The sequence below is a fragment of the Salvelinus namaycush genome, chromosome 13 (genome assembly GCF_016432855.1).
Source record: "Salvelinus namaycush isolate Seneca chromosome 13, SaNama_1.0, whole genome shotgun sequence".
Classification (NCBI taxonomy): Eukaryota; Metazoa; Chordata; class Actinopteri; order Salmoniformes; family Salmonidae; genus Salvelinus; species Salvelinus namaycush.
Window position 1 is genome coordinate 19,352,357 of NC_052319.1, and position 25,365 is coordinate 19,377,721.

At 45.0% G+C, this 25,365-nt stretch overlaps 1 protein-coding gene across 1 annotated transcript in view; it reads left to right on the plus strand.

The window, feature by feature from the left end:
• The window catches only part of LOC120057804 (receptor tyrosine-protein kinase erbB-4-like), a 468,628-nt gene that overhangs the window by 345,946 nt on the left and 97,317 nt on the right, over positions 1-25,365 (plus strand). Inside the window, exons 4-10 of the mRNA XM_039006269.1 lie at positions 4,708-4,839; positions 7,783-7,848; positions 12,056-12,174; positions 13,565-13,706; positions 16,137-16,250; positions 16,570-16,696; positions 18,585-18,658. Of these exons, the coding sequence (XP_038862197.1) occupies positions 4,708-4,839; positions 7,783-7,848; positions 12,056-12,174; positions 13,565-13,706; positions 16,137-16,250; positions 16,570-16,696; positions 18,585-18,658 (774 nt within the window). The remainder of the gene's footprint in view (positions 1-4,707; positions 4,840-7,782; positions 7,849-12,055; positions 12,175-13,564; positions 13,707-16,136; positions 16,251-16,569; positions 16,697-18,584; positions 18,659-25,365) is intronic.

Consider the following 25,365-nt stretch of genomic DNA (forward strand, 5'->3'; position numbering starts at 1 on the left):
ACTCCGCTCCACTGGACTCCTGAGGCAGCATTCCTGAAACTCAAGCATCGCTTCACCTCCACTCCGGTACTTACTGAGCCCAACCCAGAACTCCAGTTCATTGTGGACGTGGACGCCGGTGCTGTCCTCACGTTCCCCCTCTGATCAGAAGGTCCACCCATGCGCATTCTTTTCCCGTAAGCTCTCACCTGCAGATAAGAATTTTGACATCGGACACCGGGAACTACTGGCAGTTAAGCTCGCTCTGGAGAAATGGCATCATTGGCTGGAGGGCTCTGTAATCCCCTTCATCGTGTGGACTGACCATAAAAACATGTCCTACATCCAAACCGCCAAACTTCTGAACTCCGGCAAGCCAGGTGGGCCTTGTTCTTCGGTGATTCAATTTCACATTCACTTATCACCCCATCACCAAGTCTGATGCCCTCTCTTGCCAGTTCACCACCAACAACACAGGTACTAAGCCAGAAGCCATTGTGCCATTCACCTGCATTGTTGCCGCCGTCACCTGGGAGATCGAGTCCCGTATCCGCCAGGCTTAGCAGAACCAGCCTGACCCAGGTAACGGTCCTAGTAATGCTCTGTTTGTCCCAGATTGTGTTTGCTCTGATGTTCTTCAATGGGGCCATTCTACCCACCTCACCTGTCTCCCTGGTATGAACCGGACCCTTGCCTTCCTGCAGAGTTTATCTCAGCCTGTTCGGTTTGTTCCCAGAACAAAACCTCCACTAAACCCACTTCCGTTCTGCTTCGCCCTCTTCCCATACCCAGTCGCCCCTGGTCACACATAGCTCCGGACTTCGTCACTGGCCTTCCCCCATTTAACGGTAACTCTGTCATCCTCACCATTATTGACAAGTTTTCCAAAATGGCTCACATCATTCCCCTCTCCAAGCTCCCGCCCTCCAGGGAGACTGCGGACCTGTTAGTATACCATGTTTTTTGTCTGCATGGCATCCCCACTGGCGTCGTTTCCTACAGAGGACCCCAGTTTACCTCCCAGGGATGGAAATCCTTCTGTTCAGCTCTTGGTATCAATGTCAGTCTTTCTTCTGGATATCACCCCCAGACCAAAGGCCAGACCGAACGGGTCAACAAAGAGATGGAGATTGCCCTACGCTGCGTGACTTCTGCTAACCCTTCCTCCTGGAGCACTCAGCTACCCTGGGTTGAATATGCCCACAACACCCTCACCAATGCCTCGTCAGGTATGTCAACCTTTCGAGTGTGCTCTGGGTTACCAACCCCCCTTGTTCCCCACCCAAGAGGTTGCGGTTCCCTCTGTCCAGGACCATCTATGCGTTTTCACCCTACCTGGAGGAAGGCCCGAGACGCTCTTCTTCGTGCCTCCGACAGGACCCAGTCCCAAGCCAACCGTCGCCGGGCCTCAGGTCCAGTCTACACTCCAGGTCAAAAGGTATGGCTCTCATCGAAGGACCTGCCATCGAAGGTGGCATCGAAGAAATTTTCCCCCCGATTCATTGGTCCCTTTGAAATTGACCGTGTCATTAACCTCTCTGCGGTGTGCCTAAAACTCCCAGCCTCTCTCAGGATCCATCCTACCTTCCATGTGTCCCTGATTAAACATGTCTCCTCCTGCAGCAGCCCCTCCACCCCCTCGGCTCATTGATAACCATCCTGCCTATACCGTCCGGCGGCTTCTGGACGTGCGCCGTTGGGGTCGTGGCTGACAGTACCTGGTGAACTGGGAGGGATACGGGCCTGAGGAGTGCTGCTGCGTGCCCGCTGTCACATTCTGGACCCCTCCCTCTTACAGGATTTCTATACCTCACACCCAGATAAGCCTGGTCAGGTGCCTATTGGGGGGGGGGACTGTTACATCTGCTCCTGCAACGCCCTCTACTGCTCATCCTGTGCCTCCTTGACCTGCCGCCACTCCACCAGTACTCTCTCTCTCTCTGTGTGAGTGATTGTGTGGACGGAGAAAGGTGTGCTAGACTCAGAGCAGATCCCCACCAGCTGCAACCTGTTCCGTAATCAAGACCTCTACAAATACTCAGCCCTGCCAATTCCACACTGCCAGATTGTAATCTCTGCTCAGTCAGTCTACGCTTCTAGCTGTTTGTTGCTGTTAGATCCTGTTATCCTGTTGTGGCTGTTTTCTTGCCTGACGTTGTTTTCCTCTCCGCTACAGTTCTGCCTGCTCTGACTCTGGTCCCTGTCTCCAGTTTCACGTCTCGTCATCCTGCTACTCTGTCCTGGATTCCCCACTCTACTACTCCCTTGGATTCCGCTCCGGTCCTGCTTACGCTGTCCCCACCCCTCTCGCTCCAGACTCAGCCTCCGCACCTGGTTTCCTGAAACCCACCCGAGCTTCCCCTGGCCAGCACTCCATCTTCCCCCTGTGTTTCAATAAAGACCTTGGTTACTTCATCCCAGTCTCCTCGTCTGAGTCTGCGCTTGGGTTCCCCTGTTCCACTCCGTGTAACAAATTCAGCTGTGGAAATTTACTTTGTTTAATCTTTTTTTTAATGGTCTCACAATAATACGTTTTCTGAGGGTGTTAATGTTGTGACAACAATTCGATACTGCTGGTGTTCTAACCAAGCTTTTACCTCACTGGTTCTTTTTGTTTTGAGCCACTTCCTCCTATCTGTCGTACTTCACTCATAGGCCCCATGTGTACCGCATGTTTAAAAATGAGTGAGTCAGTGAGCACAGTTGGCGCACGCAGAGAGGGTCAACAACGAGCTAACGCGCATATGCACGCACACACCACATCACCTCTCCGGTCCATAAAAACCCATTGGGGGTCAGGGAGGCATGCTGAGGTTTTGTGTTTGGTGGTCTTTGTTTGTCCTTCTTGCCTGGAGCGGCAGCTCCCTGCTCCCTCTATGCTGTGAGGGAGCAGCATGCCCTAGCGGAATCGTACACACACACACACACCAACCTTAACACACACAAACCCTAGCGGATCGTCCCTCCTCCCATCCCTCCCATAGCGTGGCTGAGAATGAATTTCCGTGTTGAGCGACAGGTTCCTTCCCTCCCATAGAGAGAAGCAGAAAACAAATTAACACCACCTCCAATCATCTGTGGAGTACGCTTTAATCAGGCTGCTACGGGACGGCTAGGTCACACACACACACACTGTTACAGCGCATCCGCCAGCCAGCCTACCCCATAATGGTTATGAATATGTCTAATCTGTAATACCGTACGCTGCTAATCTGCTTGTGGAAAATATAGAGAGCCACACACACACATTTGTTGAGAGAGACAAAGCCAGCTCTGTAAATAATGCAAATCTTCTAACAAGTTTTTTTGTGTTTTATTCGGCGGGAGTCTGGGTTAGGTCTGACAAGGACTCTCTCTGAGGATAGTCTGGATAAGGTCTGAAAAGGACTCTCTCTGAGGATAGGCGTCATTACAGATCCTGGTTCGATTCCAGGCTGTATCAATACCGGTCGTTATTGGGAGTCCCATAGGGCGGTGCACAATTGGCCAAGCGTCGTCCGTGTTAGGGTTTGGCCGAGGTAGGCCGTCATTGTAAATAAGAATTTGTTCTTAACTGACTTGCCTAGTTAAATAATGGTAAAAAAAATACAAAATTATCTCTGAGAATTCCCGAGATGAGAATAATCAGGGCTGCCCTCTGTGCACCATAGTGCACTGAGGGATGGAGGTTAGTGAGGGTGAAGAGAGGGGGTTGGTCGGATCTCCCCCAACCCCAGTAAACTCTCTGATCTGAGGTTGACAATATGATCCATATTAGAAGACTGGGGCTGCATCGCAAATTTAACCCTGTTCCCTATATAGTGCCCAGGGCCCTGGTCAAAAGTAGTGCACTATATAGGGAATAGGGTGCCATTTTGGACATCTCATCCTCTCCTCCCTCCCATGATGAAATATGAAATTACAAACGTGTTAGTGTTGTCTTTCGCTCACTGGCTGAGGGTTTAAATCCAGGCTGGATGGATTTGGTATCGTGGGGGGGTAACGTAATTATTTCCTGTGTGTGTGTGTGTGTGTGTGTGTGTGTGTGTGTGTGTGTGTGTGTGTGTGTGTGTGTGTGTGTGTGTGTGTGTGTGTGTGTGTGTGTCTGTGTGTGTGTGTGTGTGTGTGTGTGTGTGTGTGTGTGTGTGTGTGTGTGTGTGTGTGTGTGTGTGTGTGTGTGTGTGTGTGTGTGTGTGTGTGTGTGTGCATATGTGCGTGTGTACATATATGTGTGTTCGTGCATGTTTGTGTGTGTCTGTTGGTATGAGTCTCCAATCTAAGAAGGAGAGAGGAAAAACAACAACGAAACTAGATGACGGTTAATAATAACACCAATAAGACAAGGTCTGTCTGGCCGAAAGCCACATCTATCATGTCTGTCTGGCTGATAGAGCGGTGTTGTACTCAGGGCTTAGGACTCCTTTAGCTGTTCCTCTAGGCAAGATTCTGTACTTTGTGTCTAAACAGCTTTGTGATTTCACATTTTATTTATATTTACAGATGACAAAACAGTTTGTTATTACGGCACATGAAAGTTCACATTTTCAAAAGGGCATTACTGCAACAACAACAAATTAATTTAGATGAAATGCCTCTCCTGTAAAGTAGTGACGTCCGTTATACACCCAGCTTTCTGAAACAGGTCGCATATCTGACTGTGTACACCTGTGTGTGCGCGTGTGTGCGCGCGTGTGTGTGTGTCAGTACTTTGTCCTGATGTCTTTCTTTGTGTTTTCTCCTATCCTACAGAGATCCTACAGGGCGGTGTGTATGTCGACCAGAATAAGTTCCTGTGCCACGCAGACACCATCCACTGGCAAGACATCGTCAAGAATGCCCGCGTCAGCCCTCTGGTTGTGCCCACCAATAGCAGTGTTACATGTGAGTAGTTCACCAATGGAAAACGTAGACTCATTTTCTTAACACTTTTATATGTAGCCTGGATTTTCTTTTACAAGAATAAGATGAGACAGACTATGACCACCAATATCATTGTTAAATGTGAGTAACTCACCAACAAAAGAGGAAAGGTCTATCCATTCAGCCACATTCTCATACACAAATAAATGATTTCACCAATTTACCTTTATAGCTTTCACGACAATGGAGAGAGACAAACTCTGTTAAAAACACATGGTGACAGACGCATATAGGACAAGGCTGCCATAAACAGAATTAAGATCATAATATCTCAACATGTCACATCTAAGAGCCTACAAAATATACCTTGCTCAACTGTGACCCTAATGAAATGACATCACAGATGTACCATATTAACCGAGAAGTGGCTACACAAGAAGTGTCAACAGCCAGAAAAGCAATCACTTATTATACGTCCCAAATGGAACCTTTTTCCTATACAGTGTAGTGCACTACTTTTGACCAGAGCTCTATGGGAAGTATTACACTATAAAGGGGATAGGGTGCCATTTGGGATACATATAGTAACCTCAATCCGTAAAACAACAGTTCCAAGAAATGCATAATCTGTCACTAATGCCTTTCTGTAATCAAAGAGAAGACAAGTGAACAGAATTATTATTATAATTTTTTTTTATGGCACAAATATGCCATCGGCCTAATCTGACGAAGGGAGTCGGGGTGGGGGGTAGCAGTGGGGGCGTTTAAGTCCCCTTATGTTATTCCTCTTCTGACCTGATTTTCTCTCATTGTCCCATGAGTCTGTTTGTAACCCTTGCTCTATAGTTCCCTCATGTTTTATGGAGTGGTTTTGTCATTGGTTTATGTTGGTGATATATCTGTTGCTTTTGGTTTATTCTTTATTTATTGTATGTTTTTATTTGTTATTAATGACTAGCTGTCCTAGAACAACCTCTAGATCTGCCAACCTTCAAACACCAGCTCACAGCATTGATGATATGTCAGCATCATCCATTTATATTGCATTCTCTTCATTGGTCTCACTCAATACTTTTGATAATCTGATTTACACACGCACGCACACACACACACACACACACACACACACACACACACACACACACACACACACACACACACACACACACACACACACACACACACACACACACACACACACACACACACACACACACACACACACACACACACACACAAACACTGCAGACACTACACATCCTACTAAAGATCAAAGGGGGTCTGGAAACTTGTAATCCATCCTTAGACTATAATCTCCTCTATTCTTGGGGCAACTCCAGTTTTTTTTTTCTGTTTTTATTGGCTCTTCAAAACAACAAAGGAATTTGAAATCGACTCCCTATCAATCCACGTGTAAGCCTCTCTAGCTCTCATAGCCAAACCCATAACACAGAAAGTTGTAAAGTCGTTTCGTTTCGACATTTTAACCTTCAGTAGCGAAACATTATGATGTGGAGAGAAATAGTGTGATAGTTGTACTGAAGGTCAAGGGGAATTAGAATGTAGATAGTAAGACCTTGGACACTAAAGCCTGGTTATGACATCAGATACAACTCTGTGTGGGCTCAGGTATACATATATGTTACAGATAGACATGTCTTTGTCTCCAGCTCCCCATCTTACCCCATTACCATGTCTCCTCTCCTGATCAGCTTCTACTGACTGTTTGGTGTTTTTATGCTAACCTAGAACGACAGCAAAGAGGGAGGGAAAGAGCGAGAGAGAGGGAGGGAAAGAGCGAGAGAGAGGGAGCTGTAGCAGAAGATGCTTTCATGCTTCAGTTTGTCGCCCAGAGAGGAGAAACCTGTTCAAAAGACAGTGAAGTGGTTCATATTACTGATAGATATGACTGATTTTACAATATTACTGACTTATTTTACAATATTACTGACTTATTTTACAATATTTTCGGACTTATTTTACAATATTTTCGGACTTATTTTACAATATTACTGATTTATTTTACAATATTACTGACTTATTTTACAATATTACTGACTTATTTTACAATATTTTCGGACTTATTTTACAATATTTTCGGACTTATTTTACAATATTACTGATTTATTTTACAATATTACTGACTTATTTTACAATATTACTGACTTATTTTACAATATTACTGACTTATTTTACAATATTTTCTGACTTATTTTACAATATTACTGACTTATTTTACAATATTACTGACTTATTTTACAATATTACTGACTTATTTTACAACATGTGTTACAATTCCTATTGAGTAAGTGAGAGTGCGAGTGAGTGATTGAGTGAGGGAGGGAGAGATGGAGGGAAGGGTAGCAAAGGGCAGTTGATGGAGTCAGAACAAGTACCAGCCCACTGGGCACACACTCGTTGAATCAATGTTGTTTACTCATCATTTCAATGAGATTACGTTGAACCAACGTGGAATAGACGTTGAATTGACGTCTGGGCCCAGTGGGAGGGATGGATGGATGAAAAGAGGGAGGGATGAAGAGAGGGAGAGAGGAAGGGAGCTAGAGATGTCAGAGAGAGCGTCAGTCTTAAATATAATTGCTCTTAACTGAAGTGGAACAGAGACAGGACGCCATTTAGCACTCATCCAGCCTCACTCTGCAATTACCAAGCAGTCAATTAAGCCCTCCAAAACACAGCTAGCACTAATATAGCAGCAGAGTTTCTAGCTAGTAGCTGTTGTCGCTGACTCTCTCCCCTACAGCAGTCATTAACAAGACAACTCTAGTACAGTGCATTAAGGACACAAAACAGTAGAGTTGAACAGTGTCACTCTGTTGAAATCCTCATAGCCTTAAGCATGCCAGTGCTTAAAAGAGGAGCTAGTAAGATGGGTGGTTTGATCATAATATCTCTGCTATGGAAAGCATTTGACTGGATAATTTACCCCCATGTCGTCCACAGGTCAGAAGTGTCACGTCTCCTGTAATGGTCGCTGCTGGGGCCCAAAGGAGGACCAGTGTCAGACCTGTGAGTACCTCCCTGCAGTCTCTCTCTCTCTCTCTCTTTCTCTCTCATTCTCTCTTTCGTTCGCTTTCTTTCTCCCCTGCCTCTCACCCACGACACGCAGACAGGCAGCACAGGAGTGCACTTTAACACTGCCAGCATAATTGGCTATGGCCCTGTGGCCCTCCCACAGACTCTTCTATTCTCTCTCTCTCTCTCTCGCTCTCTTTTTTTCCCTCTCTCTCGCTCGCTCTCTCTCACTCTCCTCTCCTCTCCCTCTCTCTATCTTCTTTTCCCCATCGTCTCCTCCTCCGGCTCATGCCCCATCTCGCCCTCCTCCACAATGCCAGATTTTAAATCCTTGCCTCCTCAGGCTTAAACAACTGTGATTTCCCCTGCTACCCACTCCAATGACTGCCCTGCGTTAAGTCAAACTGTTAAACAACACACCGTCTGTTGCCTCACCTGTGAGCCAGTCTGAAGATAGCTGTGGTGTGTGAGAGGTAACCTGGGTTAGCTGTGCTGAGTAAGCACATAGGACTGACCATCACAAACACTCACGCCCACGCACGGGCGCACACGCGCACACACACACACACACACACACACACACACACACACACACACACACACACACACACACACACACACACACACACACACACACACACACACACACACTACCACTCAGCGGCACTCAGCCCAGAGGGGTGTCTCTCTCTATGTCTGCGGGAGGGCGGTACCACATGGGGCTAATAGCAGCACAGCGGTTAGCTTCTTAGATATACAGTACTGCTAGTTTTCTTAGATATACAGTACTGCTAGTATTCTTAGATATACAGCACTGCTAGTTTTCTTAGATATACAGTACTGCTAGTATTCTTAGATATACAGTACTGCTAGTTTTCTTAGATATACAGTACTGCTAGTATTCTTAGATATACAGTACTGCTAGTATTCTTAGATATACAGTACTGCTAGTCTTCTTAGATATACAGTACTGCTAGTTTTCTTAGATATACAGTACTGCTAGTATTCTTAGATATACAGTACTGCTAGTATATTATGTCTGATGTATTACTACGCCTTAGTCTCCTACTGTGAAGGGATGTGTGTTATGTACCCTCTCCATACCTTCGTGGACAAGCACATGCTTAAGAAGATAGGGCTTGACACACACACAGTCCCTTCTTAACAGGAGAAGGTGTGCTGTAACAGTCCTGTAGTAAAACACCATTAGGGTTGGGTTGAGGAAGAAGTCAAACAGCCTGTAAGTTCTCTCTTCTGTCTCTAATTAATCACTCTCATGTCCTGTCTGAGTACTTCTGCCTCAGCCTGCTGTCTGTCTGTCTGGCTGTCTGTCTATCCCAGGCCCCCATATGCTTCTGTCACTGTACTGTACATGTCTTTCATTTCTCTCCATCTGTGGTATTCTCTCTTTTTACCCAGATTGTTCCATGTATTTCCCCTATTCTCTTTACTGTATGTATTTCTATCCCTCCATCCCCTCATCTCCTGTCTTTTTTTCCTCTAATTTTACGGTCTCTTTCCATCACACTTATTCTCTCTCTCTCTCTCTCTCTCTCTCTCTCTCTCTCTCTCTCTCTCTCTCTCTCTCTCTCTCTCTCTCTCTCTCTATCTCTCTCTCTCTCTCTCTCTATCTCTCTCTCTCTCTCTCTCTCTCTCTCTCTCTCTCCTCTCTCTCTCTCTTCTCTCTCTCTCTCTCTCCTCTCTCTCTCTCTCCCTCTCTCTCTCTCTCTCTCTCTCTCTATCTCTCTCTCTCTCTCTCTCTCTCTCTCTCTATGTCTAATATTGTCACTGTTGTGTTCCCTGGCGTGCTGTCTGTGTGCTCTGCAGCTTGATCTCATTAAGATAATCAGTATGAACTCCTTCACCCAGTGACTAGTTAACAGCACGTCATCTCTCCTCACAAGATAACACTCTGTGTGTTTGCTCTCTTTTTGCCCTGAATCCCACCATCATATTTTTGCATAATATGTATGTAGGGGACTACATCCCTCTATCTCCATCCCTCCATCCCTCCCCTTCTATCCATCTTCTTCCATCTTTCCATCTACCCATGCATGCCTCTTCCTCCATCTCTCCATCTGTCTTCATCTCACTCTATCCCTCTCCTTCTCCTTCAATCCCTTTCCTTCGTTCTCCATCCCCCTCCTTCTCCCTCCATCCCTCTTCTCTCCCTCTATCCTTCTCCTTCTTTCCCGTTGATAGGGCTGGAGCATACTATGGCGCTGTGTGAGAAACTGCTAGACAAAGGACTCTCAGTATAACATTCTCACGTCAAGTACTGAATACAGAATGCCCTCATCAATATCAACCGCTGGCTGGCTGTATTATCTCCTGACATGCAGGTGCCTAAACAGGCTCCCTGGTCTACAGAACAGCCAGACACACACGCACACACACGCACTTTCTCCCCCGACTCCACCGAGCCTACGACTGTGCCCCTCCAGAAACATGGGCCTCTGCTGCTCTATAAAAACAGACAGCTAGGCAGCGTTGATATAAGATTCACGCTGTGACGGATGCCCCTGTCAGAAGCCTGTTCAAATTGAAGATATTCAGCACACTTTATGAGATTGATGACATTTTATTTGTGGTGGCTGCCTGGTATTTTTAAGTGGATAGTATTTTTAAGGCAAATAGATCAATGGCTGTGTGGCGTGTGAGTGTGCTTTCGTTCGTCAATGTGCATGTGTGGCGTCTCCTGATGAGGTCATTTGTTAAACAAAATGTATTTTTGTTAAGTAGGCCATTTCATTGCGCTAACGGTGGCGAGAGGCGCATGGCAGGCGTAATGGAATGCATTGATGATACGTTAGTGAGGTGAGAAGAGGAGGACAAGGGGGAGAGGAAGGGGAGGGGTTGAGTGAGAAGAGGAGTACAGGACGGCAGGAGGAGGATGTGCCGGGGAGGAGGGAAAAGAGGTGAGGAATGTGGGCAGACCAGACGGGCCAGTCTCACTGTGACAAGGTATCACCATCACCACCAACCCAAAGGGCCAGCACAACAAAGTGCTGTGCTCTACCCAGCAAGACATATTCCACAAGCATTTGCGCAATTACACAAATGGATAAATTGACAACGTCATATAGCTACATATTAAGGCAAGTGTTGATTGTTGCGCAAGCACACACCCATGCATGCTCACCAACATTCACACACACACACACACACACACACACACACACACACACACACACACACACACACACACACACACACACACACACACACACACACACACACACACACACACACACACACACACACACACACACACACACACTGGAATGTAAACCTCAGCTCGGTCGTCAGCACGGCCTCTAAGGAAGAAATGCTTATCTGTTAAACGTCACCCTGTATTCAGCTGTAGCTGTCAACTTGTGAGGCGGGTGGTGAGGCAGAGGCATACGACACACACACACACGCACGCACGCACGCACGCACGCACGCACGCACGCACGCACGCACGCACGCACGCACGCACGCACGCACGCACGCACGCACGCACGCACACACACACACACACACACACACACACACACACACACACACACACACACACACACACACACACACACACACACACACACACACACACACACACACACAGACAGGTGTACCCATCAGTCCATCAGCAACCCATCAAGCCCATATGGCTGGACATCAACAGGACTGGTGAATGGAGTTGGAGGAGAATGAGAACAGGGCTGGCGGTGGAAGCAGCACATTCAGGAGAGATAGCTGATAGCCGTTTCAATCACACTGTCAATGACAGACAGGATACATAGAAATGCAGCTCCATACAGCACCACAGACTGGCAGACTGTCATATGAACATCAGTCTAACAGCAGGGTATCTCTCCAAAAGACTCTTTACTCAGCTAAACTCCCTATAGCCTTAGCTGAAGTCTATCGGTCTGTTTCCTGGACACAGAGGAAGCCTTGTCATATGGACTGAAATGCATGTTCAATGGAGAATCCCCATTGAGAATGCATTTTTCGACCAGGCCTAGGCTTAATAAACAATATGTGTGACTTCATTCTGCAGGAAAACAGTCAACATGATAGATTTAACTTTATGGATCCTATTTTTTCCACAAGCACTCTGTTTCCTTGTTTCCTTGTTTGGATTCAAAGTAATGCTTCTGTGATGGGAGCCTGTTATATCGTGTTCTGATGCCCTTTCCCTTCTGTCTTTCTCCAGTGACTAAAACAGTGTGCGCTGAGCAGTGTGACGGTCGCTGTTTCGGACCCTGGGTCAGTAACTGCTGCCATCGCGAGTGTGCAGGAGGATGCTCCGGACCCAAGGATACGGACTGCTTCGTATGTACACACATACACACACTTACACGCAGGAGCATGCACGCACACACACACACTCACTTTATAAAGCTTATCGTCACAAAAGAGAAAGCTCTCCTTTCAATCACCTGTTGCCATGGTGAACAGTCTCAAACAGTCAAAGACAGAGTTTTTGATTATAGACCAGCAAGTCTATTTCTTTCTGTTCTCTTCTTTTTCTCTTCTTTAGTACATCAGAGCTTTTATCTTATCTGTGACCTTTTGTGTGAATGTGAGGTTATTTCCATTAGAGGCTATTCATACTTCCATAGAGAAGTCGCTCCTGACACAGAATCTCCCTGTTTAAACTATCTACTTCCCAAAGGCACCGTATTCCCTCTGTAGTGCAATCCTTTTGATCAGGACCCATAGGGCTCTGGCCAAAAGTAGTTCACTACATATGGAATAGGGTGCCATTTGGGACACAACCATTGTTCTTTGTGGGAAAGATAGATAACGTTCAAATCAACTTTTCTCCAACAATGCCTTGTGCTGTGCCCACCTCCCTTTCTTTGTTACTCTCTCTCTCTCTAATGTCAAGAATGTGCAAAGCTGTCATCAAGGTAAAGGGTGGCTATTTGAAGAATCTCAAATGTAAAATATAATTTGATTTGTTTAACACTTTATTGGTTACTACATGATGTGCTATTTCATAGTTTTGTTGTCTTCATTATTATTCTACAATGTAGAAAATAGTAAATAGAAAGAAAAACCCTTGAATGAGTAGGTGTTCTAAAACTTTTGAACGGTAGTGTATATTTTTTCTCTCTCTCTTTTCTCTCTATCTTCTCTCTCTCTCGCGCGCTCTTTCTCGCTTTCTCTCTCTCTTTCTCCCTCTCTTTATCCATTTATCCTTTCTGGATCTAACTTATTTCCAGAGTTTATTGTGTTATGTTTCATGATGTATTGGGCTCTCCTTTCTGTTTAATTAGATACTGGGAGTTCTAACTATTGATATTACTTTTTCAACCAGATTTGAATCAATGGTTTTCATGTTATTCACACCTGAGCTATCTTCAGAGTGGAAAAACACTCTGGGTTGCATCCCAAACGGCACCCTATCCACTATATACTTCTCTGTGTTTAACCAAAGCCCTATCAAAGGTAGTGTGCTACATAGGGAATAGGGTGCCATTTGTCACCCATTAAGTCTGTGTATGTGTTTAACAGTCTTTGTGTTTACAGCTACATACCAGTTACTTGATCATGTGCTTGCTTGGAGAGCATAGGGCTGCCAGTGACAAAAACAATCTTTAATGACTGTTATTTAGCTGGAAACCACAATGTGCTAACTGTGTTTCCATGAGCACCCAGCACTAATATGTGTGTTTGTGTGTGTGCACGCGCGTACTTGTGTGTGCTTCATCTACAGGCTTGCACCAACTTCAACGACAGCGGAGCATGTGTGACCCAGTGCCCCCAGCCCCATGTATACAACCCCACCACCTTCCAGCTGGAAAGCAACCCCAGAGCCAAGTACACCTACGGAGCCTTCTGCGTCAAGAAGTGCCCACGTAAGGAATAACACACACACAACAACATACAGTACACATACTTTTGTGAAGTAAGGGGACATAAAACATCTGTTTTACCAGTGGAAGCAAAATAGCCCCATAACATCAAAATCCCAACATATTTTGATCATATTTGCAACACCACTGGTGTGGCCAAAGAGCTTTTTTTTCTTCATGTCATCTGACCAAAGCACCAGTTCCAATCCGAGTGCCAATGCCTTTTAGCAACCTCCATGTGTTTACATTTCATTGTTGTCTGATGAAAGTCTCTTATCTCCAAAAATATGACCATATTTTGCCATTATCGAACATACAATTATGTATTTTCAAATAGCAAGTATCTATTTTAAATACATTTTCTTGGTCTTAGAGTCATTAAATATTCAGAGTACGTTTGGGGGAGTTACTGATTTCAATACATGTAAAAAAAATATATATATATTTAGGAAAACTCCAAAAATGTAGTTATGACTTGTTGGATGATATGAAAATAGTTATCTTTGTCCACGCACACCAATGCCTGTCCAGAAAAGATCCCAAACCTACAGTAAAATATGGTGGTGGATCTTTGATGTTATGGGGCTATTTTTCTTCTATTGGTCCTGGGGCCCTTGTTAAGGTCAACAGCATCATGAACTTTACCCAGTACCAGGATATTTTTGCCAAAAACATGGTTGCCTCTGTCAGGTGGCTGAAACTTGGCCACAAGACAATAACTCCAAGCACACATCAAAATCCACAAAGAAATGGTTAATAGGCCACAAAATCTACATTGTGCAATGGCCATCACAGTCTCAGGACTTGAAACCCATTGAAAACCTGTGGTTTGAATTCAAGAGGGCAGTCCATAAGTACAGACAAAAGATATCAAGGATCTGGAAGGATTCTGTATGGAGAAATGGTCTAAGATCCTTTCCAATTTGTACTCCAACTCATAAAACATTTAGAAAAAGGCTCAGTGCTGTTATGCTCGCAAGGTGAAGCACTGAATGGTATTGAAAACAGGGGTGTCAATAATGTTGTCCCCTACCTTTTTGAGAAAGAAATGTTTTACTTAACAAACAAAATGTCTTTCTCTGAGCAATTGTATATATTTTTTTTTGTTGCATACAATATAGCTCAGTATTTTAATTGTTTATTTTCTACAGTAATTTTTGCTTTATCAAGGGTGTCAATAATTTCGGATCCCACTGTACATACCAAATACCCTGAAGATAAACTGCTCTGTCATATTCTGAACATATAACACACACCGACATACAAACACTCTCCTTGCCATAAACACTGAACCGCCACAGTTCAGAAGGACACCATTCAAACAGCCTAGGCCTTGAAATATCATCACTAGCTGAGCAGAGCTGGCTGGTCCTGCTCATGAACCACCAAGGGCCTCAGGATATTGATTAATTTCTCAACCTTCCTGTTTTTAAGTCTGAACTTTTTTTTCCAGAAGAACACAGAAAGAAACTTCCTTGGTCATCTCTACTTAGCACCCTCTTCACATCTCCCCTTCATCCTCCCTTTCCTTTAAAGAAGCCATTTCCTCCATTGATTTAAATGACCTGTCTCTCCCTTCTCTTCTCTCTCGTCTCTCCGCTCGGTGCTGATTTAAATAGCCAGGATGAGTGGGTGTTTTGTACAGATTTCAAGACACTGTTGGGAGTTATTTTGGCTCACATGCCAGATACAACCCTACAAAGACAAAGAGGATGGGGTACTGGGAGGGCAGGTTAGCAGGCAGGGATGGGAGGGAGGGAGAGGGGAATGGGTGCAGAGTGAGGGAGAAGAAACGTACATAATTAACACGTTTTTTTTAGTGTCTTTTTGTGGTCTTTTGAAGTGGCGCGTGTGCCCGGCACTCTGCTAGGCACTGCGCTAGGCGCTCTGATATGTAACTCTGGCTTTCCGCTTGGTGCTCTGCTAGCCTTTCTACCCTATTCCCTAATGCACTACTGTAGACCAGGCCACTATACCATGTTATTCTGGAGATGGCCTGCCACAAGGACCCATGCAATTTAGGTGTCCATCTCTAAGCCTGAGGCTGCGTGCAAAGCAATCATTTGATGTGTCTGTGTGTCCCTAAACTCTTCCTTCCTCAGTTCAGACTATCAGATATCATGCCAGCCAAAGCAGTAGAGCAAATATGGTCTCACCTGGAGAGAACAATAAAACAAGATAAAGAGGACAAGGAACGTCTTTAATCAGATGAGTCATCTTCAGTAGAACAGCAGCAGTGGAAACGTTTCACTACTATTCACTGCCTTCAAGTCTCACAAGCATAAAGTAGACATTCATTTACAGTATAGCTCCATGGCAGTCAGTCATACAGTTGTACTTGTCCCTTCATATATCAATACCTGAGTGTGAGAGTCTGTTATCATGCAATTGATCTGACACATACCGTGGTTAACTCGGTGTATGCTGTTCCAGATAACTTTGTGGTGGACCACAGCTCCTGTGTGAGGGCTTGTCCCAGCAACAAGATGGAGGTAGAAAATGACCGCATCAAGATGTGCATCGCCTGCACTGATATCTGTCCAAAAGGTACCCTAATCCTGCACTGTCCTGGGCCTTATCCCACTGCCATTCACATCCAGTATATTCATCTGGTTGATTGGATGTAGTTGTGTTTGTGCTGTGTTTGTGCTGCGATTGTGGTTGTGTATGACAATGGCTTACCCACTGCTCCAACCTCTACAACCTCTGTGTGTCTGTTGGTGACTGTCTGTTCCATGTAAGTGTACTGGATGCATTCTGAAGTGGTTGGAATGAAGTAGAACACCTGTTTGCCTTGAACATTTGTGGACATTTTGAGCAAGTCATCTTTTCTCCTTCTTCACCTTCATCTCCTTGTCTGTTTTAGCCTGTGATGGTATAGGTACAGCCAGTCTGCAGACAGCCCAGACTGTGGACTCCAGCAACATAGACAAGTTCACCAACTGTACCAAGATCAATGGAAACCTGGTCTTCCTCATCACTGGCATTAAAGGGTGAGAGCAGAACACACACACATCCACACACACACACACACACACACACACACACACACACACACACACACACACACACACACACACACACACACACACACACACACACACACACACACACACACACACACACACACACACACACACACACAAACCAAGTACGCCATACTGTATATATAAACATTGGCTGTGGAATGGCCTGAAGAGCTCAGTGACTTTCAAAGTGACTTTCAACCTTTCCAACAAAACAGTTTGTCACATTTCTGTCCTGCTAGAGCTGCCCCGGTCAACTGTAAGTGCTGTTATTGTGAAGTGGAAACGTCTAGGAGCAACAATGGCTCAGCCGCGAAGTGGCAGGCCACACAAGATCACAAAACGGGACCGCAAAGTGCTGAAGCACGTAGTGCGTAAAAATAGTCTGTCCTCAGTTGCAATACTCACTACCAGATTCCAAACTGTTTTGGAAGCAATGTCAGCACAATAACTGTTTGTCGGGAGCTTCATGAAATTGGTTTCCATGGCCGAGCAGCCGCACCCATGCCTAATATCACCATGCACAATGCCAAGTGTCGGCTGGAGTGGTGTAAAGCTCACCGCCATTGGACTCTGGAGCAGTGGAAACATGTTCTCTGGAGTGATGTATCATGCTTTACCATCTGACAGTCTGGCGGACATATCTGGGTTTGGCAGATGCCAGGACAACCCAATGAATAGTGTCTGTAAAGCTATAAAGTTTGGTGGAGGAGGAATAATGGTCTGGGGTTGTTTTTCATGATCCAGGCTAGGCCCTTTAGTTCCAGTGAAGGGAAATCTTAACGATACAGCATACAATGACATTCTAGAAGATTCTGTGCTTCCAACTTTGTGCCAACAGTTTGGGGAAGCCCTTTCCTGTTTCAGCATGACAATGCCCCCGTGCACAAAGCCAGGTCCATACAGAAATGTTTTGTCTATATTGGTGTGGAAGAACTTGACTGCCCTGTACAGAGCCCTGACTTCAACCTTATCGAACACCTTTGTGATGAATTGGAACTCTGACTGTGAGCCAGGCCTAATCGCTCAACATCAGTGGGTGAGTGGGTGATGTCAACGATGGACGTTACTGGTGCACATATAGCTATCCAGCTAGATATTCCACATTGGCCTCATAAACACCAGAGTGTTTGTGGTCAGTTCCATTTCAATTCACTCATTTCAGGAAATACACTGAAAGCTTATTTGCCCAAATTGACTGAATTGACATGGAACTGACCCCAACCCTGCTAACCAGGTAAATTGAGAGACTCCCTCAGGTACTTAGTAATAACAGCACATATAATGGCTTCGGTGCCTAAGAGTAAAGAGTACCTTACTGGTATAGCACAGTGCATAGAGTATTATGTCCTTGTTATGGGGGTCAGCACGTTCAATATTATTCCATCTGCAATCCAGGCTCATGTCAGCCATCTTAGCAGGCTGTTGCTAGTTGTGTACAGTATACACAGTGGAAGAGTGGGTGTACCACAGTACAGTGACTGCAGCGCCTGAGACCATGAAACCCCTCCAGCTATTCCTCTAAACAGAGCCAGAGGAGCACTGAGGCACAGCGTGCCTCCCTCCAATACAGAATAAACACTTGTTATGTGTGTGACGTGACAGCTTTATGTTTATATTTGTCTCTCTTTAACTCTGTTTCTCTCTCTTTCTCTCGCTCTCTCACTCTCTCTTTCTCTATTTCTCTCTCCCTTTCCACTCTCTCTCCATCTCTCATCCTGCTTCCTTTCTCTCTTCATCTCTCTCTTTCTTGCTCTCTCTCACTCTCTCTTCCTTTCTCTCTTCATCTCTCTCTTTCTTTCTCTTTCTCTCACTCTCTCTCTCTCTCACCCCCCCCCCCCCCCCTCTCTCACAGGGATGTGTACCACAACATTGAGGCTCTGGATCCAGAGAAACTGAATGTGTTTCGGACTGTTAGGGAGATTACAGGTGAGAAACATCAAAATAAAATAAAAAATGTAACACGTATTTTACCTTTATTTCTACAGGTAAGTCAATTGATAAGAACAAAGATCCAATGACATTTTCCGATACCATTCTTCTCTTCTCATGCTTGGTTGAATATACGCTGAGTATAAAAAACATTAGGATCTCCTTCCTAATATGGAGTTGCACCCCCTTCCCCCTTTCTCCTCAGAACAGACTCAATTCGTCAGGGCATGGACTCCACAAGGTGTTGAAAGCGTTCAACAGGGATGCTGGCCATGTTGACTCCAATGCTTCCCACAGTTGTGTCAAGTTAGCTGGATGTCCTTTGGGTGGAGGACCATTCTTGATACACACAGGAAACTGTTGAGTGTGAAAAACCCAGCAGCGTTGCAGTTCATGACACAAACCGGTGCACCTGGCACCTACTACCATACCCTGTTCAAAGGGACTTAAATATTTTGTCTTGCCTATTCACCCTCTGAATGACATACATGCACAATCCATGTCTCAATTGTCTCAGGGCTAAAAAATCCTTCTTTAACCTGTATCCTTCCCTTCATCACTGATTGATGTGGATTTAACAAGTGACATCAATAAGAGATCACAGCTTTCACCTGGTCAGTTTATGTCATGGAAAGAGCAGGTGCTCTTAATGTTTTGTATACTCAGTGTACATATCATGTAGGCTTACTGGTCAGCCCCTATCCAAGCATCTTTAAATTATTCCTTATCATTTGTTTTCCCCTCATCAAATTTGCATGGTGTCCCTTCTCTTACACTTTCACTCAGTACAGAGGGGCTTGTGTGTGTTTGCTGGTGCCCACCAGAGACCGTAGACCAAAGACAGACAGGCTGAATGAGTATGATGAATAGAAGATGAGATGAGGGTCTTCCCTCTCCCATGGGGACCTACAACTCCCAGTTTCAAGTTGTCACAGTTTCCCAGCTCTACGTGTGTGTGTCTGTGTGTGCGTGCGTGGGTGTATGTGTGTGTGTATAAATTCATGTAGAGTGAATCCACCTTCCCCCTATCCTCCTCAACCTGATCTCATTCTTTCACTTCGGAATTTGCCGCAATTGGATGAACTTCGATTTTTGACCAATTAATCACAAGTGGTTAAAACAGAAACAACTCAAGGGGTTAAGTTTAGCTATTAATTCTGAGTGGTTACGTTAAGGGCAATGGTTTGGGTAAGGCTTAAAACAAAATAATTTAAAACAATGCACTGTTTCCACTAAGTATCATCAAGTACTCTCCCTCCTTGATAGAGAATTGTGAACTGACATGGTCAGTGGTCTGAAGTAGTGCACTGTATAGGGAATAGACTGCCATTTGGGACGCAACCGGTGAGACAGGAGCTGCCTTTACTCTGTAGCCCCGTGGTCATGCATGCATGACACCCCATGTCACCCGTCACCTCTAAGAGCTGTCAGTGCTGTGACTTCTCCACCGAGCCATCAACCCCGTCACACACACACACACACACACACACACACACACACACACACACACACACACACACACACACACACACACACACACACACACACACACACACACACACACACACACACATAGCTCTCAGATGGACAGTCAGTCTAGGAGGTAACCATCTCAACCCTACATCTCTTCCCCTGCCAAGTATTCTTCCAAAACATAGCCCTTGTTTTTTTCTACTTCTAAGAGGTCAGGGCAGGCCTATCTATAGAGTACGGTCAGTCTGCCATCCACTGAAGCAATTCAGCATAAGTGAGGTTCCCAGCATAAGTGAGGTTCCCAGTACATGGATTTGACTGTAATCATCGATGCTTTCTATCTCTTAACCTTTGGTCTGTTGCATGTGGCCCTCCTCTTTGTGAGGCAATCCTGGGTAATTTGCTTTTCACATGGATGCACCAGTAACGTGGCTCTCAGTGAACATAAATCCCCACTCTACTCTTCTCTAGCAGTTCTTGCCTGCTTCTAGCCTGCTCCTGACTCTATCCTTTCACCAGGCATTTACTGCCCACAGCCCACAGAGAGAGAGACAAAGAGAGAGAGTTTGTCATGGGGAGATAGAAAGATGAGTGTGGAGAGGGAGATAGAAGAAGACAGGAAAGAGAAGAATGAGAAATAGAGCATAATAAACTGAGGAGAGATGGAATAAGGAGGACAACACATACAGTGAGACCTGAACTCCCTATAGACTACAGTCAAGCTGGATGCAGGAGCCCATTGGGGCCTGTTGTACCCTGTCTTACCTATTGATTAATGGCTAATGCTGCTGTTAGCCTAATGCTGTTAGCACAGGGAGGCAGGAAGGTACTCATCAGGCCCTCGTTAGCACCATTAGCAAGATGAAGCGATGAAGCACCCTCCACCTCTCCTCTCTTCCCACCTCTCTTCTCCATCTCTCCTCTCAGAAAAAACAGCCACTTAAGGAGAGACCATTGGAGAGGTGTAAAGAGAGAGAGTGAGGCAGAGAGAGAGAGAGACTGACCATCGTAGAGGTGTAGAGATGAGACGGAGGAGGAGGAGGAGGAAGAAGAAGAGGAGGGGGAAATAGTGGTGGAAAGTAATACACCGTAAAAGGAATAGTTTGTCATTGGGATGCAACCCTATCAGTTAAAGGCCCTGAACTTCAGGTCACACTGCTGCTTCAGCTACTATGACGTCAGAGGACATGTTTCTCTCTATGTCAGTGAATGTGCCCTTCATCCATAACTAACACTCATGTTATACAATACAATATACCATTTATTTTAAGTCTCTGGATAGTGATTTGTTTATGTCTCAAATAGTATATTTATTGCCATTTTATGTTGGAGGTTGCATCCATGAATGCTAATGGCATGGAAACCTCAGCATTCATGGCTACAGACGTGAGTGCTACGGGTCGGTAGTCATTTAGGCAGGTTACCTTAGTGTTCTTTGGCACAGGGACTATGGTGGTTTGCTTAAAACATGTTAGTATTACAGACTTGGACAGGGAGAGGTTGAAAATGTCAGCGAAGACACTTGCCAGTTGATCAGCACATGCTCGCAGTACACGTCCTGGTAATCTGTCAGGCCCTGCGCCCTTGTGAATGTTGACCTGTTTAAAGGTCTTACTCACATTGGCTGCGGAGACCTTGATCACACAGTCTTCTGGAACAGCTGGTGCTCTCATGCAAGTTGCAGTGTTATTTGCCTCGAAGCGAACATAGAAGTAGTTTAGCTCGTCTGGTAGGCTTGTGTCACTGGGCAGCTCTTGTCTGTGCTTCCCTTTGTAGTCTGTAATGTTTTGAAAGCCCTGCCACATCTGACAAGCGTCAGAGCCGGTATAGTACGATTCGATCTTAGTCCTGTATTGAAGTTTTGCCTGTTTGATGGTTTGTCGAAAGGCATTGCGGGATTTCTTATAAGCTTCCAGGTTAGAGTCCCGCTCCTTGGAAGCGACAGCTCTAGCCTTTAGCTCAGTGCGGATGTTGGCTGTAATCCGTGGCTTCTGGTTGGGGTATGTACGTACGGTCACTGTGGGGACGACGTCATCTATGCACTTATTGATGAAGCCAATGACTGATGTGGTGTACTCCTCAATGCCATCGGAGGAATCCCGGAACATATTCCAGTCTGTGCAAGCAAAGCAATCCTGTAGCTTAGCATCTGCTTCTTCTGACCACTTTTTTAATGATCTAGTCACTGCTGCTTCCTGCTTTGATTATTGCTTGTAAGCAGGAATCGGGAGGATAGAATTATGGTCAGATTTGCCAAATGGAGGGCGAGGGAGAGCTTTGTATGCGTCTCTGTGTGTGGAGTATATCTGGTCCAGAGTTTTTTTCCTCTGGTTGCACATTTATCATGCTAATAGAAATTTGGTAAAATGGATTTAAGTTTCCCTGCATTAAAGTCCTCGGCTACTAGGAGCGCCGCCTCTGGGTGAGCGGTTTCTTGTTTGCTTATGTAAACAACTACAAAGAATACAGATGAAAACTCTCTCGGTAGGTAGTGTGGTCTACAGCTCTACCTCAGGCGAGCAATAGCTCGAGACTTTCTAAGATATCATGCACCAGATGTTGTTTACAAAATACATAGACCGCCGCCCCTTGTCTTACCAGACGCCGCTGTTCTATCCTGCCGGTATAGTGTGTAACGAGCCAGCTGTATGTTGATATTGTTGTCGTTCAGCCACGACTCCGTGAAGCATAAGATGTTACAGTTTTTAATGTCCCGTTGGCAGCTTAATCTTCCGCGTAACTCGTCGATTTTATTCTCCAAAGATTGCAAATTTGCTAGCAGAGTGGATGGAAGTGGGGGTTTATCCGATCGCCTACGAATTCTCAGAAGGCAGCCTGACCTTCGGCCCCTCTTTCTCCGCCACCTCTTCACGCAGATCACGGGGATCGGGGCCTGTTCCAGGGGAAGCAATATATCCTTTGCGTCGGACTTGTCAGAGTCATGAAAGGAAAAAAAGGATTCTGCTAGTCCGTGGTGAGTAATCGCAGTCCTGATGTCTAGAAGTTATTTTCGGTCATAACAGATGGTAGCGGAAACTTTATGTAAAAAATAAGTTAAAAAATAAGTTACAAACAACGCAAAAAAACACAATCGGCTGGGGTCACGTGAAACGTCTGCCTTCTTCTCCGGCGCCATCTTATTTGACATGTGAGGAGGCCACAAAGAGAGACAGAGATCTAAGTACTGCACTATACAGTGAATAGGGTGCCATTTCAGATGTAGGAGAGGAACAGGAGAGGAACAGGAGAGGGACAGGAGGGGAACAGGAGGGGAACATGAGAGGAACAGGAGAGAAACAGGAGAGAAACAGGAGCGAAACAGGAGAGGAACAGGAGAGGAACAGGAGGGGAACAGGAGAGGAACAGGAGAGGAACAGGAGAGAGACAGGAGGGGAACAGGAGGGGAACAGGAGAGATACAGGAGGGGAACAGGAGATATGCCTGTAGAATGATTAAGGCAGACTTGAAGGTGATCTTTCTCTTGTAAACAACTTAGAAACAAGGTTCTTTTAGAAACTCACCTCACATCATCAGACTGGGAGATGCATTCATCAGGGATGCGAACACATGCTGATATGAGCCACATACATTTCATTAGTTAGACAACATTCTTCCTCTCATATCCCTTTCCAATGTCATGAATTTGATTAAAGCCAATCAAAATATCAGTTATGAAACTATTATGAAATGTATCCTTGAAAATATGCGGCCGTCTGGAGTTTTAGTAATTGTATGTTTTGCGTTATCCTTGGTCTTTGTATAACTTTTCAGCCCCTCTCGTCTCTTCCTCATGTGTTCATTATTTTTGTCCTCAACTGGCTAGAACGGGATTGCTCCCCTCAACTCTAAATATTTCATTTATTTTCATCCATTATTAAATGTTCTAAATGATCCATGGTCATCCACTCAGCTATTCATTCAACCTGCTAAATGATTTAATGCCCAGAGGCAGATATAGGAAATGCAAAAATATGTATATATCAGATATCTTCTTGGTCATTTACATTTAAGTCATTTAGCAGACGCTCTTATCCAGAGCGACTTACAAGTACATACATTCATACTTTTTTTGTACTGGCCCCCCGTGGGAATCGAACCCACAACCCTGGCGTTGCAAGCGCCATGCTCTACCAACTGAGCCACACGGGGCCACACGGGGCCACGGGGCTCATGTATACCTGACATGTTTCACTCATGACTGGGAGGTATTGGGATGGTCTTTATTGTAAATAAAGATCATGTGTTTTCAAGAACTTACCTGGTTAAATAAAGGCAATAAATAGGTATCACAATGCCTAGCCCACTAGCAACATGTGTGGCTCACTATGTTACATTCATTAACTTTTTATGGCTGCAGGGGCAGTATTGAGTAGCTCTGTTTAAGGTGCCCATTTCAAACGGCCTCGTACTCAATTCTTGCTCGTACAATATGCATATTATTGTTATTATTGGATAGAAAACACTCTCTAGTTTCTATAGCCGTTTGAATTATGTCTCTGAGTGGAACAGAACTCATTCTACAGCACTTTTCCTGATATGGAGTGAGATTTCAGAAATGTTGGCCTCTGGTCCCAGGTCAGTTTTAAAGTCCCTGTAAATCCTATGAGGATACAAACACTGCCCACGCCTTCCTCTAGATGTCAGTAAGAGGTGACAATTTGAATGGAGTCGATTGCGCAATCAGGGCCTGTATAAAACGCCAAAGACCGGATGTACCGTTCTTTTCCTGCTGCGCCTGACGCACGATGGACGTTGGACCTGCTCTCTTTCCAAGCTTGGGTTTAGCCAGTAATATTTCGCCGGTCATGTTTTTACTCGTTATAGGTGTTAAAGACATCATAAGGTAGTTAATTTAAACCGTTTTATAGCAATTTATATCCGTTTAGTGCGATTTTGAGGCAATTCTTAGTGATGCACTTTGAAGCTTTGGGCACGTTTCCAGTACCGGTCGAACGTTAGTGGGCATTTCGACGGACAAGAGGACATCTTTCGACCAAAAGAAGATTAAACCCAAGAAAGGATACATTGCCCAAGATTCTGATGGAAGATCACCTCATAGTAAGAAATATTTAAGATGATAAATCGTTGTTCTGTCGAAAAATTTTAAACGCATATTCCGCCATTTTCTTTGGTATAGCTTCGCTTGGCGAACCCTGTATTGCACAGTAAGGATAATTTTAGAAATGTAATTCAGCGATTGCATTAAGAACTAATTTGTCTTTCGATAGCTG